Source organism: Sorex araneus, chromosome 1 (assembly GCF_027595985.1).
Source record: "Sorex araneus isolate mSorAra2 chromosome 1, mSorAra2.pri, whole genome shotgun sequence".
In the NCBI taxonomy this organism is placed as follows: domain Eukaryota; kingdom Metazoa; phylum Chordata; class Mammalia; order Eulipotyphla; family Soricidae; genus Sorex; species Sorex araneus.
This window is the reverse complement of record NC_073302.1, coordinates 38,603,641-38,627,515: the sequence shown is the minus strand read 5'-3', so window position 1 is coordinate 38,627,515 and position 23,875 is coordinate 38,603,641. Positions and strand designations below refer to the sequence as shown.

General features: G+C 43.4%; 2 protein-coding genes across 2 annotated transcripts; one reads left to right on the top strand and one right to left on the bottom strand.

The window, feature by feature from the left end:
• Positions 1-2,779: 2,779 nt before the first annotated feature.
• LOC101545535 (olfactory receptor 13C7-like) lies at positions 2,780-3,736 on the bottom strand. Its single transcript, XM_004600412.2, has one exon. It carries the CDS (start codon positions 3,734-3,736, stop codon positions 2,780-2,782), a length of 957 nt encoding a protein of 318 aa, XP_004600469.1.
• An 18,101-nt stretch (positions 3,737-21,837) lies between these two features.
• LOC101553033 (olfactory receptor 13C7) lies at positions 21,838-22,797 on the top strand. Its single transcript, XM_004600232.2, has one exon. The coding sequence runs from the start codon at positions 21,838-21,840 to the stop codon at positions 22,795-22,797; it is 960 nt and encodes a 319-aa protein (XP_004600289.2).
• Positions 22,798-23,875: the final 1,078 nt, after the last annotated feature.

Sequence of the window (23,875 nt, the reverse complement as noted above, 5' to 3'; positions counted from 1 at the left end):
GAAGATCTCCTTTGTTCATTGTACCAATGACAAAGATTTGTATGATATCAAGTGATGAGTCACTTGACTTAGTTCTTGAGACTAGTAAGAAATATGGCCGTCCTGAAGATGAACCCACAGACAGATAAGGAGGCAAGAAGAACCAGATTCAATTTAAAGTATTAAATACTTATAAAAGGCAGCATGTAACTTTGTTCTTTTCAAAGGACTCACCCACTGGATAAAGGAACCAGAGATTCAAGGATATTCACATACAGTTGTCCCTTGAGATATGTGATATTACCCCTTCATTGTGTGCATGATTACCCATGAGATTCTTCCACAGCACAGGACAAACTTGGGGTGACTTAGCTCCACAAGGAAGGGCAGGGATTTGAACCTTGACCTCTTGGATCATGGCAACACCTTGGCATGTTCCAATTTTATAGGGATAGAATCCACGAAGGACAATACCTCTGTAGCAGTAATTAATTACAAGAAGCACTAGGTTTAAGTTCAGAACAATTTTTCAAAACTTATTTCCTAAGTTTTCTGTCCTAAAAGATAGCCTGGCACTGTTTATACATGATATATTAAAGAGAATATATATTTTACACAAACTTGTAATCATATCCCATATGATTTTTATTGCCTCCCTCAAATAAATTACAATCCAGAGTACGGAAAAATTAATTCTGGTAGAGGAAGATAAGAATGTAGTTTCGACCACTCAATACACCTATCGCAAACCACAACACCCAAAAGGAGAGGGAGAACAAAATGGAATACCCTGCCACAGAGGCGGGGTGGGGTGAGGGAGGACAGGAGTGGAGAGTGGGAGGAATACTGGGTTCATTGGTGGTGGATAATGGACACTGGTGGAGAGATGAGTTCTCGAACATTGTATGAGGGAAACACAAGCACGAAAATGGATAAATTTGTAACTGTACCCTCCCGGTGACTCACTAATTAAAAAAAAAGAATGTGGTTTCAAAATTGAAGAGCAGAAATGTGGTCAGATCTAAGAGAAAATGGACACCAAGAACAAGAATGCATGCTAATGTCCTCATCGTTTCTTTTGGCTCTTTGGTTACTCTTCCTTTTCTGTTTGCTTATTTATTTACTTTTCACTTCCCCAAACATATAAACTTCATAGCTCCAAATTTGCATGTTATGAATTCAGTGCTAAATGACAATCCTGAGTATAAATTACAGCCCCCACACCTGGCAGAAAGAATTTGGTTGGTCTAAATAACTCAATATGTCATAAATATGAATCCCTCACTTGATTATTAAGGAAGAGTGATGACTGAGAAAAATGCTCAGGGAAATGAAATTGTTATCCTATAAACTAGACATTCAACCAAAAAGAGCTGAAATAATAAATCAGACCAAATTCAGTTGTGTGTAACACAGAACACTACACAAGTCATAAGTTTTCCTAAGAGGAGTAATTTAACATATTTCATTAATAATAAAATGTTTATTTAGTACTTGAAGCTATTCTTTGCTAGGTACTGTGTATTTGTTATATGTACACACATATACCTCATTTTAACTTAATCACCAAAACAAATCCATGGTGTTGGTTTAATTATTTCCATTTTACAAATTAGGAAATTGTTAGTCCATGAAACTAAGTATTTATCAAAAGAGCCTGAAGTGACATTAGGCATAGTCTTTCCCTATTGGTCTCTCTTCAAAATTTATGCTCTTTGCTACAAAGCTAATTGAGAACAGATTATTTGTGAATCTGGAATGATAATACAGCAGGTAAGGTGCTTGCTTTGCACATGACCAACTCAGGTTCGATCCTCGGAATTACATAGCCTTGCTCCAAGCCTTACCAGGAATAATCCCTGAATGTAGAGCCAGGAGTCAACCCTGAGCATAGATGGAGGTGGTCCACAAAACCAACCAAAAAATTATAAATGGATTATTTGCAGTTAGTGACAATGCTGAATTCAAATCCTGAAGAGACAAAGGAAACTGAGTTTAGCTATTAGGATCTGGATAATTGCCAACACAAATGCTAGGAAAATGAAAGGACTCATAAACTTTTTTTCCTTCAGTGCCAGGAATCTAACCCAGAGCTTCACACCTACAAGGCAGTGTGAGACTCAAAACTTTATGTTATAGTAACCGTTTAACTAGAAACTGCTAGAAAGTTTATTGGCCTACATCTGCGGTTTGAATAGTGTTGACACAAACTTGCCTTGTGCAAATTTGGGTAGAACAGACATGTTCTCTATATAATAAGGGTGTCTCCCCCAAAATTGGCAACAGTATGTTATGCAAGAAATATTAAACAGGAAATACTCTGTGCTCTGTTGAAGAGAGTTAAATGATACCATTTGCAATGTCTTGGTGTGGGCCATCTTCCAGAATGACAAATTATTTTACAGTATTGACACCAATTAAGAGGGTAGTTTTATTCTTCTATGTACTCTGTCACATATTAGGGCAGAAAACAACATGATTGGCACACTCAAATTGCTGCGTGGTTGCACATGAACAAGAAAGAAATGTATCTATAATTTGTTTTTCAAAATTGTATCTTTATTGCTTATTTACTCAGAAAAAAATAAACAAATTTTAATAGGTACTTATTCTTGGTTCCAGGTGATTTTGTACAACCCCTTCTTCGTCCTACATAGCTGATGTTTCCTTGTCAAACACTCAGAAACGCCTTCTCTGCTGCAGTTTGTGCAGGCAGTTTGGAGGAACCCTGGACCAAATCTGTTTCCCAGAGGATGCCCCAGGTGCAGAGGACCACAAGGTACACTACTTCATCCCACCATCATTGGGCCAAACACTTCTGGCTCACCAGGTTCTTCATAGCCACTTTCACATCCTTGTTCCTCAGGCTGTAGATGATGGGGTTGAGCATGGGGGTGAGTACTCCATAGAAAAGAGAGATGAGCTTGTCTGAAATGTCCTGCTTATCAGCCCCTAGTGGGTCCTTAGACTTGGGCTTTGCATACATGAATAGAATAGTTCCATAGAAAATGACCACCACTGTTAGATGTGCAGAGCAGGTAGAGAAGGCTTTTCGCCGGCCCTCTGCTGAGGGGATCCTTAGGATGGTGGTAAGAATGAAGATATAGGAGACAAAGATGAGCAGAACCGGGACTCCCAGGAAGATCACATCGGCCACTCCCATGCTGATGACATTGATGGAGATGTCGGCACAGGCTAACTTCAGGACTGCCAGGATCTCACAGGTGAAGTGGTTGATGATGTTTTCCCCACAGAAGGGTAACTGGACTGCAAGAGAAATCTGTACCAAAGAGTTGACTCCACCAGCTGCCCAGGAACCAGCAGCCATGGGCACATAAGCAGACTTGCTCATGACCACGGGGTACCTGAGGGGGTTGCAGATTGCCACATAGCGGTCAAAAGCCATCATGCCCAAGAGTACACACTCTGTAGCTCCCATGGCAAAAGAAAGGAACATCTGCAGGGCACAGCCTGAGAGAGAGATTGTTTTTCTGGGTGTCAGGAAGCCATCTAGGACTAGAGGAATGGAAGAGGTGGTGTAGCAGATGTCCAGGAAGGAGAGGTTCCCCAGGAAGAAGTACATGGGCGTGTGCAGGCGGGAGTCAAGGATGGTCACCAGGATGAGGACCCCATTACCCAACAGGATCACCAGATACATCAGCAGGATGAGCACAAAGAACATTTTCTCCAGCTTTGGGTGATCTGATAAGCCCAGCAAGACAAATCCAGTCATGGTGGATTGGTTGGTCACTTCCATTTTAAATCCTCTCTTTGATGCTTGGGAGAACTGAGGGCCACAAATATAGGTTTCTTGGGATCAATATTTGGGCATTGATGAGATGTTTCTAGAACTTGTAACTAAATTTACCCATTGACGTGCCAATTTACAAAATTAGCACCTAAGTAATAAAATTCACTGTTTACATTAGTTACCTTAGGTCAGGATGTAGTTAACATCACGAGCGGGCAAAGCAGACTGTGAGAATCTAATCAGGCCATGCTATCTGAAAGCCTTGTCACTGGATGAACAGCTGCCTCCAGCTGTTGCCACTCTTAGAGCAAAGGATGTGTAAGATTGGGTTCCACACCGGGATCAAAATCAGAGCAAGCCTCCACATCCCTAGTCATCAGGGAGATGCAAATCAAAACAACAATGAGATATCATCTCACACCACAGAAACTGGCACACATTCAAAAGAACAAAAGCAACCAGTGCTGGCGTGGATGTGGGGAAAAAGGGACGCTCCTTCACTGTTGGTAGGAATGCCGACTGGCCCAGCCTTTCTGGAAAACAATATGGACAGTCCTTCAAAAACTAGAAATTGAGCTTCCATATGACCCTGCAATACCACTTCTGGGAATATATCTCAAGGATGCAAAAAAGCACAGTAGAAATGACATCTGTACCTATATATTTATTGCAGCACTGTTCACAATAGCCAAAACATGGAAAAAACCCGAGTGCCCTAAAACAGATGACTGGTTAAAGAAATTTTGGTACATCTACACAATGGAATACTATGCAACTGTTAGGAGAGATGAAGTCATGAAATTTGCTTATAAATGGATAAACATGGAGAGTATCATGAGAAGTGAAATGAGTCAGAAAGAGAGGGACAGACATAGAGGGACTGCACTCATTTGTGGAGTGTAGGGTAGCATCACATGAGGCTGACACCCAAGGACAGTAGATACAAGGGCCAGGGGGATTGCCCCATAGCTGGAAGCCTGCTTCACGAGTGGAGGGGAGAAGGCAGATGGAATAGAGAAGGGATCACTAAGAAAATGATGGCTGGAGGAATCGTTGGGATGGGAGAATCATGCCGAAAGTAGATGATGGACCAAACATGATGACCTCTCAGTGTCTGTGTTGCAAGCTACAATGCCCAAAAGTAGCGAGAGAATATGGGGAATATTGTCTGCCATGGAGGCAGGGGGAGGGTGGGAAAGGGTGGGTATACCCAGGATATTGGTGGTGGGGAATGTGCACTGGTGGAGGGATAGGTATTTGATCATTGTGAGATTGTAACCCAAACATGAAAGCTTCTAACTATCTCATGATGATTCAATAAAATTATTTAAAAAATCAGAGCAATCCTGAGTTAGTTCTGTCCAGCTTGAACCAGAGAGTGGACTCCAGTGACCAGCCCTGTCTATCCCCTAACTGTCCCTTCAGTGTCCCTGGGGTCTTCAAGCTGTCATACTTACTGATGCTAACCCCTGACATCTTGTCCCTTTGCCCCTGATACTATTTCTCTGCTTGTATGCTTATTTCCTGCTGATACTTTGGAATCCTGTCTGGAGATAGCACCAAGAGCAGAGGTCAGAAAGGTCAGGGTCTGCTTAGCATTTATTTCCTCTTACTGCTGCCTCTGAACCTTTTTTTACAAACATGGCACCAAAAGCCAAGAAGGAAGCCCCTGCCTCTCCCAGAGTTGAAGCAATGCCAAAGCTTTGAAGGTCAAGAAAGCAGTAAGCAGTACTGAAGGGAGTCCACAGCCACAAAAAAAAAAAAAAAAAGATCTGCACATTACCTATCTCCCGAAGACCCACCGTGGCAGAGAAAGGAAACATCCTCGGAAGAGTACCCCTAGGAGAAACAAGCTTGACCATTATGCCGATCATCAAGGTCCCTATGACCACCAAGTCAGTCATGAACTTGTGCTCATTGCGGACGTCAAGGCCAACAAGCACCAGACTAAACAGGCTGTGAAGAAGCTCTATGACATTGACATGGCCAAGGCCAACACCCTAATTAGGTCTGGTGGAGAGAAAAAAGCATATGTTTGGCTGGCTCCAGACTATGACGCCTTGGATGTTGTCAACAAAATTGGAATCATCTAAACAGTCCAACTAGCTAATCCTAAATATAATTTTTCCATCATAAAAAATGCTGTTTTCTACTTCCTGTGAATTTGGCTAGGAAGTCCTTCTTGGCAACACTTTCACTGAGAATTTTCAGCAAACAGACCATGGAGATCCTAACGGAAACATTTCCAGATCCCCCTCCCTCCCTACAGCCTTTGTGCACAACACTGCTGTTCCCTCTAGGTACTCCTGGGCCAGAGACCAGAGAATCCAAGGATGAGGTCTCTCATACCTCCCAGAGCAAGCATCTGTGACCTGGGGACTAGGCTTTGGTGGGGGATGTTCTTTTGGAGGATGCAGACTTTACAATTGCTACATCAGATCCTTCTATACTTGAGTTTGCCGTGAAAGACTCTGTCACATCACAGCAATTATTCACTGAAAGGCAGAAGATACTCCCCAGCCTAGCCAAGAGGGTCTCTAAGGAGGCCCTCACATAGGATGCTCCCCAGTCACCACAGAGTTAGTACATTCAAGAAAGTCTCAAGCTTTGATTTCTCATGTGAAAGAGGAAGAAGCAAGCCTGGAGAGGTTCCCAGACAGTGAGGATAGGGTTAGACATGGAGTCTTCCTCCTCATCGCCCCCTCACCCGCCTCCTCAGGGCTCTACCCTTCACCCCTGCTCGTATGTCCTGCTTCTCCATTTATGCCAGAACAGGTGCCTATCAGACACATAGTGAAATCCTGCTCATCCTCACGTTCCTTAGAATGCTCATAAAAACAGGCATCACTCCTTTCTTCAAGACATGTGCCTCATGGCGGGGCTTGGGAGGCTGTCGGGGTGGTTTACCTGGGCTTATCACATCGTTTGTGCATGGCCAGCACACTGTCACTGCTTGGGAAAGGCGGGCTGGGAGGATGAGGCAGCCTGAAGCTACCCTTGTGTAATTTTCAGAGGGGAGTAGTAGCCTCTGGCGTCGGAACATCTCGACAAGAGAGCTCTGTTTCTGACCAGATTGGCACTGCTGGCTGGAGAAAATCATACTCAGTGGGGAAGGTCATCAGTCAGACCATTGGGCTTGCCTCTTTCCCTCACCTGTGAGTGCCTTTGATGACATACATATTTTTTTCCTGCATGCTTTGAACACCTTAAGGTGTGTGGTGTCACAGCTCCCACCTCTCTGTCACACAGCCTTGATGCTGGAGAGTTCCCTCTGTTTGAGCAGAGTCTGCTTGAGGAGGTCCCCTTCCACCACCGCCCTCCCCTGCACACACATATGCTGGTCTAGACACATCCCTGAGTGCTCCTTTCCCCGATTAAAAACCCTCCAGAGATATGGAAGCTGTGAGCAGGTCCTGACTAATAGCTCTTTTCTTCTCATCTGCCCGAAGAAGGCTCGAGCACACAGAGAACTTGGCCTGTGCCCAAGGCAGGAATGAGGCCATGGGGACAGCCAGAGGTCACCTGTCTGGAAAGTCTCCTGCTGTGGGGGCTGTGTCCCTGCTCTCGGCCAGTGCTGGCTTCCCCTGCCCACCCTGGCCACCTCCCATCTCTCTCTGAAGTCTGAGCTAGGAAGCATGCGCCAAGTCCTGTTAATTGTCCTAGACCTAAGTGTTCCCCTCACAATTCACAGCAAGGCCAAGTAAACGCTTGGCTGTCTCTACCTGAAGGCACTGAAGCTGCTCCTTCCCCTGGCCTTCTCTTGGTCCTGTGAGGCGATGAGAGAACGGAGGAGTTGAGGGGCCACTTGCTCATGGTCCTGGCAGCCATGCCCAGCCTGTGCTTAGGGCAGACGCCCTCCACTCTTCGCCCCGCGCCCTCCCTCAGAGAATCTATCATGGATCTCTGGAACAATTTAGAGCTCTGGCTGTTTGGGGCCAGTTTTAATCCCAGAAGCAATTTAAAGTTTGGTGAGAAACCTCACAGGAGAACAGGGCTCATGTCCCATAAACCCAATTAGCTAAATTTCAAGAGAGTTCTAGAGGAATCTGAATTCTCCTCTCCAGGAAGTGTTCTGTAGTCTAGAAAGCCTGTCGTGGCCTCATCAACTCTCCCGGAAATAAGAGCAATAACTAAGGTCTGACTGTGGCTTGTACACCAGAATGTATCCTTTGTTGTTGTTGTTTATTTTATTTTTAAACTGCAGGCACCGTGACTTACCATACTGTTTGTGAGAGGGTTTCATGTACACAATGTGCCAGCACCCCCCTCAGCAGTGTGTCTCCTGTGCCCCCTTTCCAGACTCAACCCCCTCCCCACAGTAAGCTCAGTTCTATAGACCAGTTCTCCAGATCTGTTGCCTTTGGCAATTTGTTATTTCCCTAATATGTTTCTTTATGTCTCTCTTATCTTCTTTGAGACTTTATATGAAATGGAAGGCGTTCCATCAATTCTTTTCCACTTTTTCACTCCTTCATAGGTATTTTTAGTTAAACCATAAATTCTTTTCCACTTTTCACTCTTTTATCCTTTTTCTTCTTTTGTCTAAATAATTTCAAATGACCAGTCTATCAGTCAAAGAGTCTTTCTTGTGCTTGATTATGTTTGTTGCATTTTTGGGGGTGGAAGGAGGACACACCTGGCAGTGCTCAGGCTTAGTCCTACCTCTGTGCTCAGGAATTACTCTTGGCCGGGCTCAGGAGATCATATGGGGCCCAGGGACTAAATCTGTATGTAAAGCAAGTGCCCTACTCATGTTCTGTCTCTCTGGCTTCCTCTGTTGCTTTTTTAGGTAAGTCATTGCATTCTTCAACTCTAGAATCTCTGTCTTGTTTTTCCATTATTATTATGTTTTACATCTGAATAAATATCAAGTCTTGTTGTTTTCCTGGTCTTTTAAAATCACAGTATGTGTATTCTCTTGTAGTTTTCTGAGCTATTTAGAACAGTTATTTTCATTCTTTCTCAAGCAATTTGTGGATCTCCATTTCTTTCTGGTCTCTCACTGGAAGTTCTTTACATCCATTTGGTATTGACCCATCTCCCTGATTTGGGTGTTACCTTTTCTCTCATGAAAAGGGCGGGGCTGGAGCAATAGCACAGCGGGTAGGGCATTTGCCTTGCACGCAGCCAACCCAGGTTCAATTCCCAGCATCCCGTATGGTCCTCTGAGCACCGCCAGGGGTGATTCCTGAGTGCAGAACCAGGAGTAACCCCTGTGCATCTCCGGGTGTGACCCAAAAAGAAAAAAAAGTTTAAAAAATTTTTTAAAAAAAGAAAAGGGCATGTTTTCAGAAGCAGTCACCTCTTCTAGACCCTGTATACTGGCTTCTGGAGGAAAGACCTACACGTGGGAGATGAGCCTTGGTGATGTCACCTTGGGGTTATGAGGCAGCACATTGTTGCTCTGGGTCTGGTGGTACCAAGAGCAAGCGTTTGCCGCAGCTCCACCTCCAGGATGGCTGCAGAGGCAAAGTGCTGCTGGTACTGGGACCCAAGACACCCGAAATTATATAGTCCTTGTCAGAAATGAGAATCTGTGGCTTCTGCAAGGGCTGTTGGGATTTGCAGTGGCACCTCCAGATCAAGGAAAAAGAAACGGGTTAACTGGAGGCCGGTGACAGTATAGTTAGGCTCAGCAGGGTGCAGTGTGGGGTCTGGTGGGCTGTGATATGTGGGTGGCAGTAGAGTGAGGTGGGGCTATTGAGGCTCTTACCTGCAAATGGGTAGAAAAGACCAGAGCTACATTCTGGAGCAGACCTGGGTGTGTGCACACGACGAGGGTGTTAAACCCGAACATGAGGTTGGGATTGGGACTTGCTCTGTGGCCAAATAACATTCCTTAAGACCTGCTTTATCTATTCATAACTCAGTAGACGATTGCATTGTTTCTTTCTTTTGATTCTTATGACTGCTATGAACATTTCTGTACAGGTGTTGCTGTGAACACCTATTTACAGTCTCTTGGGTCTAGACAGGAGAAATGTGCTGAGTCAGATGGTAACTCTCTGATTGATTTGGGGGTGGGGGGAACTGTCAAAGAATTTTCCCAAGTGGTTACATTCATTTTAACATTCCTGTCCCAAACATCTGAGGATTTTTATCCTCATCTTTGCCAACGTTTGTAGTTGTTTACATTTTTTCTTATTGAAGTTTCTTTGACATGAGATCTGATATTAGTTTCTAGTATTTAATCTAGTGGTGATTCAACATTTGTGTTTATTGCAATAGCACCACCATACTATGCATGTACCATATTTTCCTAGCATATTTCAAGTTTGCAGTAAAGTATTTTTCACCATGTTCCCATACTGGATATTATATCCAAGGACTTACTTTATAAGTGCAGGTTTGGGGGCTAGAGTGATAGTACAGCGGGTAGGGCCTTTACCTTGCACTCGGCCAACCCAGGCCCGATTCCCAGCATCCCATATGGTCCCCCAAGCACTGCTAGGAGTAATTACTGAGTGCAAAGCCAGGAGTAACCCCTGAGCATCGCCGGGTGTGACCCAAAAAGCCAAAAAAAAAGTGCAGGTTTGTATTGGATCACTTCCCCCCTCTTTTCTCTTTTTTAGCCCTCATCCCATTCTGATAACTACCTATGTATTCTCTATACTTATGCATTTTTGTTTTATTTTGTTTTTATATTCCTATATAAATGAAATTCATTATTTAGCCATAAGAAAAGATAAGGTCATGAAATTTGCTGCTACATGGAGGGACCTGGAGAGTATCATACTGAGTAAAGTTAGTCAGAGGGAAAGAGACTGACACAGAATGATCTCTCCCATATGCAGGATATAAAGAAACATAATGGTGGAATAACAAATACCCAAAGATAACGGAAACAAAGAATATGAGAACTGGTATTCTATAGGAAACATACCACTTGAGGGGCTGAGGAATAGGACAGAGAGTGGATAACATCTATGATAGAGGGAAGCATTCAACCTGAAGAAGGAGGTGGTGCTGAAATGTGGTAAAGTGCTATATATGAAACCCAATCAGCAATAGTACTGCAAGCCACAGTGCAAACACACATACATACACACAGTTTTATATATATACACATATAAATATATAAAGATCCTCTTACAGAAGCAAACTTTCAGGTGAGAGGCAAATGGGGTTGGGGTTGGGTATTGGTGGAGGAAGTGAACACCAGTGAAAGGATTGGTATTGAAACATTGTATGCCTGAAATCCAATAATGAATAACTTTGTGATTTCATGCCAACTAAATTTTTTTAGTTAAATGAAATTGTATGATACTTATCTTCTGGTTGAGTATTATCGTGTGTGTGTGTGTGTGTGTGTGTAAGAAAGAGAGAGAGAGAGAGAGAGAGAGAGAGAGAGAGAGAGAGAGAGAGAGAGTGAGAGAACCATCTGTCCATGGGCACTTAGATTACTTTCTTGGCTCCTACAAACATAGGAATACATAATCCTTTCCATTGTGTTTCATTTTCTCTGAATAAATACTCAAAGTGGAATTATCAGATCACATGACAGTTCATTTTGAATTTTTTAGTGAACTGCCATACCATTTTCTACAGTGACCATGCCAATTTATATCTTATACCATGCTCACAGGGTGTAGGGATTCCTCTTTCTCTACATCCTCACCAGAACTTATTATTTCTCATCTTTTGAGTAATCATCATCAGACAAGTTTAAGGTTGTGGTTTTGATTTGCATTTACCTCATGATTGATTGTATTGAGCATATTTTCATGTGCATATTAATCTTCTGTATGGCTTCTTTGGGGAAATAAAATCTATTTAGATCCCCTACCTATCTTTGTTTTGTTTTGGGGCCACACCCAGCAGTGCTCAGGGGTTATTAATGAAGTAATGAATCATTCCTGGCAATCCTGCCCATTTTTAATCAGATTGTTTATTTCTTAACACTGGGTTGTATGAGTTCTTTATATTTTTTGCATGTTAATCCTTTATCATTTTGTCACTATCTTCTCCCATTCTGTAGATTTTCTTTTTGTTTTGTTGATGGCTTCCTTTACTATAAAGAAGACTTTTGATATGATTGCTCTTTTAATTTTTGCCTTTGTTGCTCTTTCCTTGGGAATTATATTTAAAAAGTTACTGAGAACAAGGGATGTAGTTCAGTGATAAGAGTGTATACGACAAATGTGTGAGACACTGAGTTCTATCCCCAATACTGAAGAAAAAAATCACTAAGACCCATGCCCTGTTATTTTTACTTTCTATGTTTTCTTGTAGTATTTTCATGGTTCCAGGTTTTACATTTAGTCTAATTTTTGTGTATAGTATAATGGTACAGCTTCATTCTTTCATACATTCCTGTTCAGTCTCCCAAATACATTTATTAAAGAGACTGCTCTTTCACATTGTATTTGCTTATGTAGTCTTGTCTCCTCTGCTGTAAATTAACTCACTCTGCATAAGTTGGTTCATTTCTGGCCTTTGTGTTCTGTTTTAAGGACATATGGGTCTGTTTATATGCTATAACATGCTGTTTTGATTACTAATATAACATAGATTTATTGTAAATCATTTTAAATACAGGAAACATCATGCTTCCTGCTTTGTTTTATTTCTCAGGATGGCTCAGAATATTTGATATTTTTTGTGGTGCCACGTAATTTAATAATTGATCTTTTTATTTCTTTGAAGATTTTTCCATTGGAGTTTTGATGGGGATTTTATTAAATATATTGATTTTTGGGGGGAATATAGACATTAGGGGGGGTGGGCTACATCCAGTGATGCTCCAAGTTACTATTGGCTCTGAACTCAGGAATTGCTCCTGGTGATGCTTGGGGGACCAGATGGGATGATAGGAATCGAATCTGAGTCAGTCACATGCAAAGCAAATGTCCCACCCATTGTACTATCACTCTGGCCTCTGGGAAATATAGAAATTTTAGCACTATTGCTTTTTCCAATCCATGAGCATGAGGGAGATTCACTTCTTTATATTCTTTTCCATTTCTTTCATCAGTGTCATAGTTTTTGACATACAGGTATCCTTAGTTAAATTTATTCCCTGGTCTCTCATTCTTTTGATGTAATCATAAATAAGATTATTTTCTCAATTTCTCTTCTTTACAGTTCATTAATAGTGTATATTGGCCTTCTTGATAATGTTATTCTAGTTGAGGTGAAATGATATTTCACTGTAGTTTTGATTTGCATTTTCTTAATGATTAGTGATAATGAGCATCTTTGTGTGATTTTTGACAATTTGCATATTATCTTTGGATGCTTCCATTTCAAATTCTCACTTGCATTCATATGAATAGTGAAGGCAGAAGATACATATTTAAGTTTTGGTAGATTACTGTGTCAGTAAGTGAAGACCGCAGTCTGATGTCCCTAAGACTGCAATTATATTTTCTCTGTGGATGCAATTCTAAGATCAGGTTATTTAAACCTCTATCGGCACATGCCATTCAATTTTTTGTCAATTTCATAGTTGCCTAAAGCAGGAAAACCGAGGGGGAAAGTGGCTGTTGTGTATACTTAAATTAATTTACAGAGCCTCAGTTGATATACTTGATTTATGCATCTTGACTTTTTAAAATATGTTTTTTTGGGGGGCTCAAGTAGTAGAGAAATGGCTGGCATATGCAGGGGCTTGAGTTTTATCTCCAGCACCACATAGCCCTAGAGCACCATTGGGTGTGGCTCTGGTGGTATCTGAGCACTCACTGTGAACTCAAACACCAAACCATAGACCTGCAGTGCCATGTTCAGTGAGTCTGAACCTCTAAGCACTGTGGGTGTGGTCCCTATAAAAAGGAAGGAAGGAAGGAAGGAAGGAGAGAAAGAAAGAAAGAAAGAAAGAAAGAAAGAAAGAAAGAAAGAAAGAAAGAAAGAAAGAAAGAAAGAAAGAAAGAAAGAAAGAAAGAAAGAAAGAAAGAAAGAAAGAAAGAAAGAAAGAAAGAAAGAAAGAAAGAAAGAAAGAAAGAAAGAAAGAAACTAAGAAAGAAAGAAAGAAAGAAAGAAAGAAAGAAAGAAAGAAAGAAAGAAAGAAAGAAAGAAAGAAAGAAACTAAGAAAGAAAGAAAGAAAGAAAGAAAGAAAGAAAGAAACTAAGAAAGAAAGAAAGAAAGAAAGAAAGAAAGAAAGAAAGAAAGAAAGAAAGAAAGAAAGAGAGGAAGGCAGGAAGGAAAGAAGGAAAGAAAGACAAAAAGAGAAAGAATGAGAGAAAGAAAGAGGAAGAGAGAAAGAAAGATAAATAGAGGAGAGATAAATAGAGGAAGGAACGTAGGACGGAAGGGAGGGAGGGAAGAAGGAAGGGAGAAACATGGAAGCATTAAATTAAAAAGTGGAAAATTTTTTAAATCATCTAAGAGCCAGACAATGCACCACTTGCAAGCAGGAAGAACTGATCCTGGAAATCAAATGAAAATCAAATGACAGATGTCTCTGTCTAATCAGTGCTATTCATAGACCTAAAGCTGAGCCATGTGTCTGCATATCTTGTGTCTTCAGAAAGTTCCAGGAAGCAAGAAGCTCCCTGCAACTGTCTCTGTCGTGAAACTGGAGACCTCAGGCTCTTACAGCTCATGACCCTGACCGTTAAGGCCCCCACAGTATAGTCACCAGGCTCTAGTTCTTCTTTGCACAGCAAGTTTCTATTGTATTATGATTTTCCACACAGCAGTCTCATTGCAGTGCTGGCCAACTGGGTGGGGGTGGGGGAGGGAGGAGAGCATTGGGGTACACACCTGGCAGTGCTCAGGGCTTAATCCTAGCTCTGTGCTCAGGGATTGCTCTTGGCTAGGCTTGAAGGACCATATGTAGTGGCATGAAGAAATGCCCTTCTCCAGCCCCAGTTTTCTCTTTTCTTTTCTTTTCTTTTCTTTTCTTTTCTTTTCTTTTCTTTTCTTTTCTTTTCTTTTCTTTCTTTTCTTTTCTTTTCTTTCCTTTCCTTTTCTTTTCTTTTCTTTTTTTCTTTTCTTTTCTCTTCTTTTTTTTCTTTTCTTTTTTTCTTTCCTTTTCTTTTCTTTTCTTTTCCTTCCTTTTTTCCTTTTCATTGAATCACTGTGAGCTACAGTTACAAAACTTTGTTTGAGTTTTAGTCATATAATGATTGAACCAATCCTTACACCAGTGTACATTTTCCATTACCAATGTCCCCAGTATCCCTCCCTCTCCTCTGTCCCACCCTTCTCTCTGCCTCTATGGCAGACAATTGTCTGCCTTACTTTTGATACTTACAATTGTCCCTCTTACTCTCGCTCTATTATGTTTAGTCCAAGTTTTCTTATCTTCTTAACAGAATGCTTTATTTTTTCCCTTTTCTTTTCTCTCACTTTCTGTCTATATATTTTTGGGGAGGTCATACTCAGCAGTGCTCAGGAACTATTCTTGGCTCTGTACTCAGGGATCACACTTGGTGGTGTTCAGAGGACCATGTGGTGCTGGAGATAAATCTAACCACCTGTAGTGTACAAGACCTTCACCCTATACTGTCTCTGATGGAACAGATTTGGTTTTTTGGGGTTTTTTTTGGGGGGGTTGCTCTTTGCATTATACCCCGTGATGCTCAGGGGATACTCCTGGCTCAGCACTCAGCACTCAGTAATCACTCCTGGCTCAGGGGACCATATGGTAGGCCGGAGATAGACCCCAGGTTGGCTGTGGGTCAGCTGTGTGCAGGGCAAATGCCCAACCCTGTTGTACTATGGCTCTGGCCCCTCTGGAGGAACAGTTTTGTTTCTTATTTATTTATTTTGCTTTTTTTGCATCGTCACACCTGGCGATGCTCAAGGATTACTCCTGGTTCTGCACTCAGGAATTACCCCTGGCGGTGCTCAGGGGACCATATGGGATGCTGGGAATCGAACCCAGGTCGGCCGTGTGCAAGGCAAACGCCCTACCCGCTGTGCTATTGCTCCAGCCCCAGTTTTGTTTCTTCTTATGCCTTGTCTGTTTGATACTTCTGGACTTGGTAAATTTGGTTACTGTGATTCTACCTCACCTATCTACCCTCTTTGAATAATCTGACCAAATTGAATTTCTGGAACTGTACTATGGAATACGCCCCTCAGCGTCTCCGGAAGCCTGATCTGCAGAGCAGGCCTTGTGTGGTTCCCCCTGTAGCCATAGCGCTGTTCATACCACAGCACTCACGCAGGTAATAAAACTCAGGCTCCTAAGCCACACCTGAAGTCGGGGTTGGTTTGGCCTTAAATCACATGTCAGCCAGTACCACACACCAACACATGTAAAGCCTCCCAGAATACCCAAAGCCACCCCATGGACCATGATAATTTTACTGCCAGAGATTGGGAACACCAGGGGTACTCTTAGGATGCCCCAAACAACCTGGGGTCAGTCAGCCTATCACAGTCAGAGTGCTAATTAAAAATAGAAATTTCTAGAAACTGGAGTGATAGTATAGTAGGTAAGATGCATTTGTCTTGCACACAGCCTACCCAGCAGGCACCACATATAGTTCCCAGAGAACCCCCAGAATGATCCTCACATGAAGAGGCAGAAATAAACTTCAAGGATAGCCAAATGTGGCCCCCAAATAAAAACAAAGTAAGATTCTGAGCTGTGGTTGGAGTGATAAGGTAAGGCACTTGCCTTGCATGCAGCTGACCTGAGTTTGATCACCAGCAACACATATGGCCCTTACGCACCACCTGCAGTAGTGACTCCTGAGCACAGAGTCAGAAATAAACCCTGAGCACTACTGGGTGTGACCCAAAACAAAAACACAGATTCTTGGACGCTTCTCCTGTTCTACTGAATCAGGATCCTTGGGGTGGGACCCAACAATCTGTGTGTGTGCGTGTGTGCGTGTGTGTGTGTGTGTGTGTGTGTGTGTGTGTGTGTTCTCTCTGTGTTTTAACATGCCCACCAGATTATTCTGACTCATACTATTTGAGAAGCCCTTGTCTTTCTAGACTTTTCCTAGGATTGGAGTCCCAGTGATTCCTTTACAGGAATCTAAGAGTAGAGAGGTTATTTCTTACTAATGCTCAGGGTAGATGCCTTTAATTCCTCGACTCTGGATCTAGCTTCTTTTCCACTCCTTGCTGGTCCTTGCTGGTTCTGCTGACCTATCCTGCATCACTAAATGCTGAAGCATTTCTTTCTCTCCTGACACCAGCGAATCCTTAGAATCCATGCCAAGTAGGTTCTCACAGGAAGCAGATGGATCCCTGGATACAAATACCCCTGCTTAGTTCATTTCAAGCTCTGGAGTCAGAGCAAAGCAGTTGGGAGGAGACAGAGGATCACTGAGCAATTCCAGCAGCCCTAGCACACACAGAGCTAGCTGTACCCGCAGTGCTGTCCTGCCTCAAGTGCACTTTCCCTAAAGCTTTTCCCTCCAGGGTTCTCCCTGTTAGTGGTCAGTCCCTTTGTGTCTGCTTATTCTCTTCTCACCCGTCCCTCTCCTGCCACTAGGGAGGACCCTTACAGAGGGCAGAACCAGGCCTCTCTGCATTATTCTTCCTTGACTCTCACAAAGTCTGAAACCACATACACAGATAGTGGGAAGTTGATAGGATAGTGACTTAGACAGATGTTGAGAGAGGATGAGAAAGGAGACGGTAGAGCTCTCCAAAGAGCCTTGTTCAATGAGTTAACATTTAGAGGGAGAACATGACTTCTCCTGGGACATGCTCCCAACTCTCCACGCCCCCCTCCCACTCCACACACAGAGCATTGCATCATCACACATTGGGAGGAATGGGGCTGGACCAGGAAAAGAAAACCCAGGTGTATGTGACTGGGTTGTGTGATCATCTGTGCATGGGTGTGTGGCTTTCGGAGAGAAGGAAGGGAGGCGCGGAGGGAGGGGACAAGCAGCAAGCCTCCTCCCGAGCCTTCCACATAATTGGATCTTGGGGATATTATCCCAAAGGAGACAAACTTTCTAAACTAAGTACAACTCACTCTCCAAACTTTAAATGACTTTGGGGATGGAAATGATCCCAAAGAGCAAACTGGAGTTTAAATGATCTTCTAAAGGGGGGGCTGGTCCTTTCGTGCTGGTGTCCTGAGCATGCAGGCAGGTGGAGGGGAGCAGTCTGGTGGGCACCCCTCACACTCTGCTCCCTCGTGAACCCTGCAGACCTGGGCTTGCTCTCTAACTTGCGGCCTATCATCTCTCACTCTTAGGGAATGGCTCGTTCTTGGTCCCCATGTGCCTGGAAAGGTAAGTGTGAATTTTGATCCTACTAACATCTCGCTATTGAGTTTTTGCCATATGACTTGACTGGAGTGGATTGGGGGCTTAGAAAAGAGATGCAGCCCTATGATTGGTCTGTTTTTCTCAGAGTCTAACAGACTCATCAAGCAACGAAGGCTTCTGCCATCAGCTGCTTTGGTTAGAGGGGACAGGGCATGCTCAGGATCACATGATTCACAACCAGGAGTGCTATTTCCCTCACCAGTGCAGTGATTTCCATACGGATTGAAACTGGTGGGTCCTTTCTCCCTTCATACTTGAATCTAAAATTCAGCAGTTATTAAGGAGCACTGTGACTGGATCCATCAAGATGAGATGGAGGGAAAGTTTCTTTCTCTGATCCTGGCTCTTGGGAGAGGTTAGCAGACTGTCCAACAGGGAGCGAAGTCCCAGCTTGAGGCTGATTGTCCCTGGCACATCTCAGATGGACTCCGGGAGCAGTCATCAAGCATGGTGGAGTGAGGGTGTGTGTGTGTGTGTGTGTGTGTGTGTGTGTGTGTGTGTGTGTGTGTGCGTGTGTGTTGTTTTCAGTACTTACTGATCTCTGGAATCAATTTCTGCATGGTATATTTGCCTCTCAGAGATATATTGTTGAGTTTTGAAGGCCCTGGAAGAAAAATGGAAGCGTGATCTTTATTTTACCTTCATGCTGAAGTGAAACTGTTTCTACATCTTTGGAGGCCTGCGGTGTGAAAGAGGCATTAAAATCTCAAAGGAGCAGATTTCTACTCGATATAAAGGAGAACCACTTTAGGGTGAAAAGCGACTCTGCCAGAGGTATGGAGCCCCACATTGCTGAGGGTGCTGAGGGAGCCAGGCCTAGGCTGGAGCCCCATGGGCCTGTAACAGGGACTCTGCACTGGAACGTGAGAGCAACAAGCAATGGATGCAAAGCGGTTCCAGTAGCATCCAGGTAATGTTTAGGATTCATGATGGGGGCACAGCCAGCAATGCTCAAAGCTTACTCTTGGTTCTGCACTCAGGGATTGCTCCTGGGGGACTATATGGGATGACAGAAATTGAACCCGTGTCGACTGAGTGAAAGGCAAGTGTCCTCCCTGCTATACCATTTCTCTGGCCCCTTTACTCATTTTTGTTGTTATTATTGTTTGCCTTCTGCCCTCTTTCCCCAACCCTGTGAGATTCTTTTTCATTTTAATTTTTATTAGAGAATCACTGTGATGTACAGTTACAAACTTAATGAACTTTCGTGTTTGCATTTTATTCATACAATGATTGTTTACCCATTCCTCCACCAGTGCCCGTTCACCTCCACCAATGATCCCAGTATCCCTCTCACCCCACCCCATCCCCCACCATCCCACCCTGCCTCTGCAGCAGGGCATTCCCCTTTGTTCTCTCTCCTTTTGGGTGTTGTTGTTTGCAATAGAGGTATTGAGTGGCATTTCATGTTCGAGCCTCACATGCTGGGGGAAAAGGCAGCTCCACATGCTGGGGGAAAAGGCAGCTCAGATAGAGAAGGGAACACCAAGTAGAGGATGTTGGAAGGACCCATTCGGGTTGGAAGATGCAAACTAAAAGTAGACTATAAACCCTGTAAGATTCTGAACTCCTGAAGCCAGGGGCTATACCTCCCCTTGCTGTGTTCCTAGCATCTGAAAGGGTGAGGAACAGATATTCAATAACTTCCAGTCAGAATGAGATGGTGATGGCACTAGCTTGGTCACTGCTCCAAAGCTAAGCTCCAATAGGAGATGCTCCGAGTTCCCAGGCAGGAAGCACCCCTGCTCACCGAGGAAGTGGCTGGATTAGAGAGAGCACCTGGAGAGGTGCATATCTGAGATGTCCAAGACTATTACAGGTACACTGGGACTGGAAAGAGTACAGGAAGTAAAGCATTAGCCTTTTTCAGGACCGACTCTGATTATTACATATCCCTCACCACCACATTTAGTGGCCTGTTCTCCTGCATTACTTTTTTATTCTGCACATGAGTGAGATTGATCATTCAGTATTTGTCTTTCTCCTTCTGATTTATTTAACTAAGCATAATTACTGCAACAAAATGCAAGGTTTTATCTGTTCTTATAGCTGAGTGGCATCCTTTTGTGCATTTATCACACAGCTTATCCATTCATTTGTCATTGGACACTTTGATTATTTTCTATCTTGGATACTGTAAATAGTGCTGCAACTCAAGCAGTTGGACCTATATCTGTTCAAGTGAGCACTTGAAATGGATACCTAGGAGCAGAATTTCTGGATTCCATGTTGTTACATTTTTCAATTTTTTGTTTTCCATAGATGGTGAACAAACTTACATTCCCACCAATAGTGAATGAGGAATATATATTTTTTTCTCCATACCAGCACTTGCTCTTTCTGGTCTTTTTGACATACCTCATTGTCCTCACAAGTATGAATGAATAGCTCATTGTATTTATTACCATTTTCCTGATCATCAGTGGTGGCGAGAACTTTTTCATATGCCTGTTCCCCATCTGTCAGTCTCTTTGGAGAAATATCTGTTCTCATTTTTGATGTTTTTTTTTATTTCTGAGCTTTATGAGTTCCTTTTATATCTTGGATATACGCCCATTGTCAGATGTTTGGTATATGAATATTTTCTCCCGTTCAGTACTGTGGTTTTTGTTTTAGTGATAGTTTATTTCACTGTGCAAAAGTGATTTCATTTGCTATAAATCCTTTTGCTTATTTTTTTCTATTTTTGTTTCCTTTTCCCATGGAGTCAAATCACTGAAGACACCACTGAAATCAATATCTTGGACTGTTTCACCTATTTTTTCCAAGCTGTTTTATGGGTTGGGGGGTGCTTAAGATCTAGGTCTTTAATCCATTTATAGTGTTGGCACCTTAGCCCAAAAGTGACTGTCCATGTATATGAAGGTTTAGTTCTGGGATCTCAGTTCTATTCTATTGGTCTGTGAGTCTGATTCATTCCATGAAGCACCAGAATAAATGCAGACACACCAGTGGCTTTCTGTTTTGATCTGTTGCTTATTTTTTAATGTGTGCCAATGTTTTATTTGCTAAACAACTTGCAGGTATGTCTTAGAGACTGGGATGGTTTTATCCCTTTTTAAGGTGGGTTTATGTTTGCTTCTATTAGATATGTGGGAACACCAAAAACAAGGAACCACTGTAATGCAATTTTTGGGAGGTGGGGGGTCCATTGCTAGCAGTGCTTAGGACTTACTCCTGACTCTGTGCTCAGGGACTAGCCCCGGTGGTGCTCAGGGGATAATATAGGATACTGGGAATTGAAACAAGGTCAGCAATGTGTAAAACAAATGTCCAACCTGCTATATTATTGCTCTGGCCCTGCCATAATGCAGTTTTAAGGCTTGAGATAATTGAAGGTGGATTACAAAACCTGCAAAAGCATATTTCTTTCTTATTAACTCATTCCTCTGGCACTGACCTTTTGATGACCCCAATGAAACAAGTTTGTTTGGGAATTTCAAAGTGGACCTTATACTTCAAAACATTTCCCCACCTCCTTGAGTGATCACCTGGACTTCCCAGACTTCCAGTGGCCACCTTCAGAAACCCAGGGTGCAGATACCCCAAGGGGAAGGTTCTGAAATATAACTTCAAATAATGAATTTGCTTCTCCAAATTCCTCTTCTTTTCCAGAATCATGACATATGACTCCTCACTGTCTATTTATTTCAACAATGTTTTACATTGATGTTTTATATAATTTTCCCCAGTTATTCTCCTGCAGGGGAGTTCATCCAAATTAACTTGTTCATTCTCACCGGAAGCAGAAGTTAAATGTTGATCTCTACTACATATCTCCCTGACACTTCAGGGAGGGCCAAATGAGTCTGAGCTATTCTTCAGTTGCTTGGCCGTGTAGGCACTTTTGCATGGCTGCCCTATAGAGATTGCCTGGAGGTAACCTCAGTTTTTGCAAGTGACAGAGCAGATGCACCATGGACAGGTCCAACTGGACTGCTTCCGGGTTAGGATTCATTCTCTTGGGCCTCTCAGCCCACCCAAAACTAGAGAAAACTCTCTTTGTGCTTATCCTGCTTATGTATCTGGTGATCCTATTGGGTAATGGGGTCCTCATCCTGGTGACCATCCTTGACTCCCGCCTGCACACGCCCATGTACTTCTTCCTGGGGAACCTCTCCTTCCTGGACATCTGCTACACCAGCTCCTCTGTTCCCCTCATTCTGGACAGCTTCCTGACCCCCAGGAAGACCGTCCCCTTCTCAGCCTGTGCCCTGCAGATGTTCCTCTCCTTTGCCATGGGAGCCACCGAGTGTGTGCTCCTGAGCATGATGGCATTTGACCGCTATGTGGCCATCTGCAACCCCCTCAGATATCCTGTGGTCATGAGCAAGGCTGTCTATGTGCCCATGGCTATCAGCTCCTGGACAGCTGGTATCATTAACTCAATAGTTCAGACAACTCTAGCGATGAGACTGCCCTTCTGTGGGGACAACATCATCAACCACTTCACCTGCGAGATCTTGGCAGTCCTGAAGCTGGCCTGTGCCGACATTTCCATCAATGTCATCAGCATGGTAGTGGCCAATATGATCTTTCTTGTGGTCCCAGTCCTGTTCATCTTCGTCTCCTATGTGTTCATCATTGTCACCATCCTGAGAATTCCCTCAGCTGAGGGGAGGCGAAAGGCCTTTTCTACCTGCTCTGCCCACCTCACGGTCGTTGTGGTCTTCTACGGAACCATCCTCTTCATGTATGGGAAACCCAAGTCCAAGGACCCCCTCGGGGCTGACAAACAGGACCTTTCAGACAAGCTCATCTCCCTCTTCTATGGGGTGGTGACCCCCATGCTCAACCCCATCATCTATAGCCTGAGGAACAAGGATGTGAAGGCTGCAGTGAGGAACCTGGTGAGTCAGAAGCACCTGACTGAGTGACTTTTCATGGATCCCAGATTCCTGGAACACACAAACCCTAATTTCTTCATCATGCTTCTGGGAAAGTGGAAACCCAGAGTAGAGAAGGATGTTCCTCTTGTGTAACAAGGACTGGGAAAGGGAACTGGCTTCCTACCCACTTTAGGTGTGCCTATGGAGGGAAGCCATGCCTATGGAGGTCTTCTATGCAAGACCCTAGGAGGAAAGCGCTTTCACATTTCTTGAGCTGCTATCTAGTGACTGTCTTTGGGCACAGCTGCAGAGATATCATATAAAGCTATTTTAGGTTGCCAAATTGTAGCTCTTCAGCCACCAGAAGTTGATCTCTACTGGTGGAGAGATATTCAAGTTGCAAAATTTAGAGACAAATAAAGAACTCAATTTGTGCAACCCTGGTCCCTTGGAGTATACTACTGTGCCTTATGGTGTGGAGTTGCTGATCGCCAGAGGTGCTTTGGTATTACCCTAGAAGCAAATGTTAAGTAATAATAATGTGAAAGGAGGCAAGAGAGATAGTGCAGGGGTTAAGGCCTTGCATTGGCCAATCCTAGCTCAATCTCTAGTACCATATATGGTGCCTGAGCACCAGCAGGAATGATCCCTGAGCAGTTAGGAATAAGCCCTGAGCATTGCTGGATGTAGACACCCCATGGGCTTACTCCTGGCTCTGTCCTCATGGGTCACTAGCTGGCGGAGCTCAGAGGACCATATGGGTTGCCAAAAATGAACTTGGGTCAGCCACATGCAAGGTAAGCTTTCTGCCCTCTCTACTATCTCTCTATACCCATTAAAAATAATAGAATAAGATGGATTTATGGAAAAGTGGGGCTCATATTCTACCTGGCCAATGAGACTCTAGCTTCTTTGCTCAGGTATTCTAGAATCTTTGCTCTTCCTGTGTCAGCTTTGCTCTCAGGCAGATTTCTTTCTCAGGCTGGCTGCTGCAAACCACCACTTCAGTCCCCACCCCCTGCGCTTATGAGGCAGAAACCATTGGCTCGCACAGCCAGAGAACAACTTTCTGAACATTTGTTCCAGTTGGCTGGATACAAACCAGAGACCCATCCCAGAGTCTGGA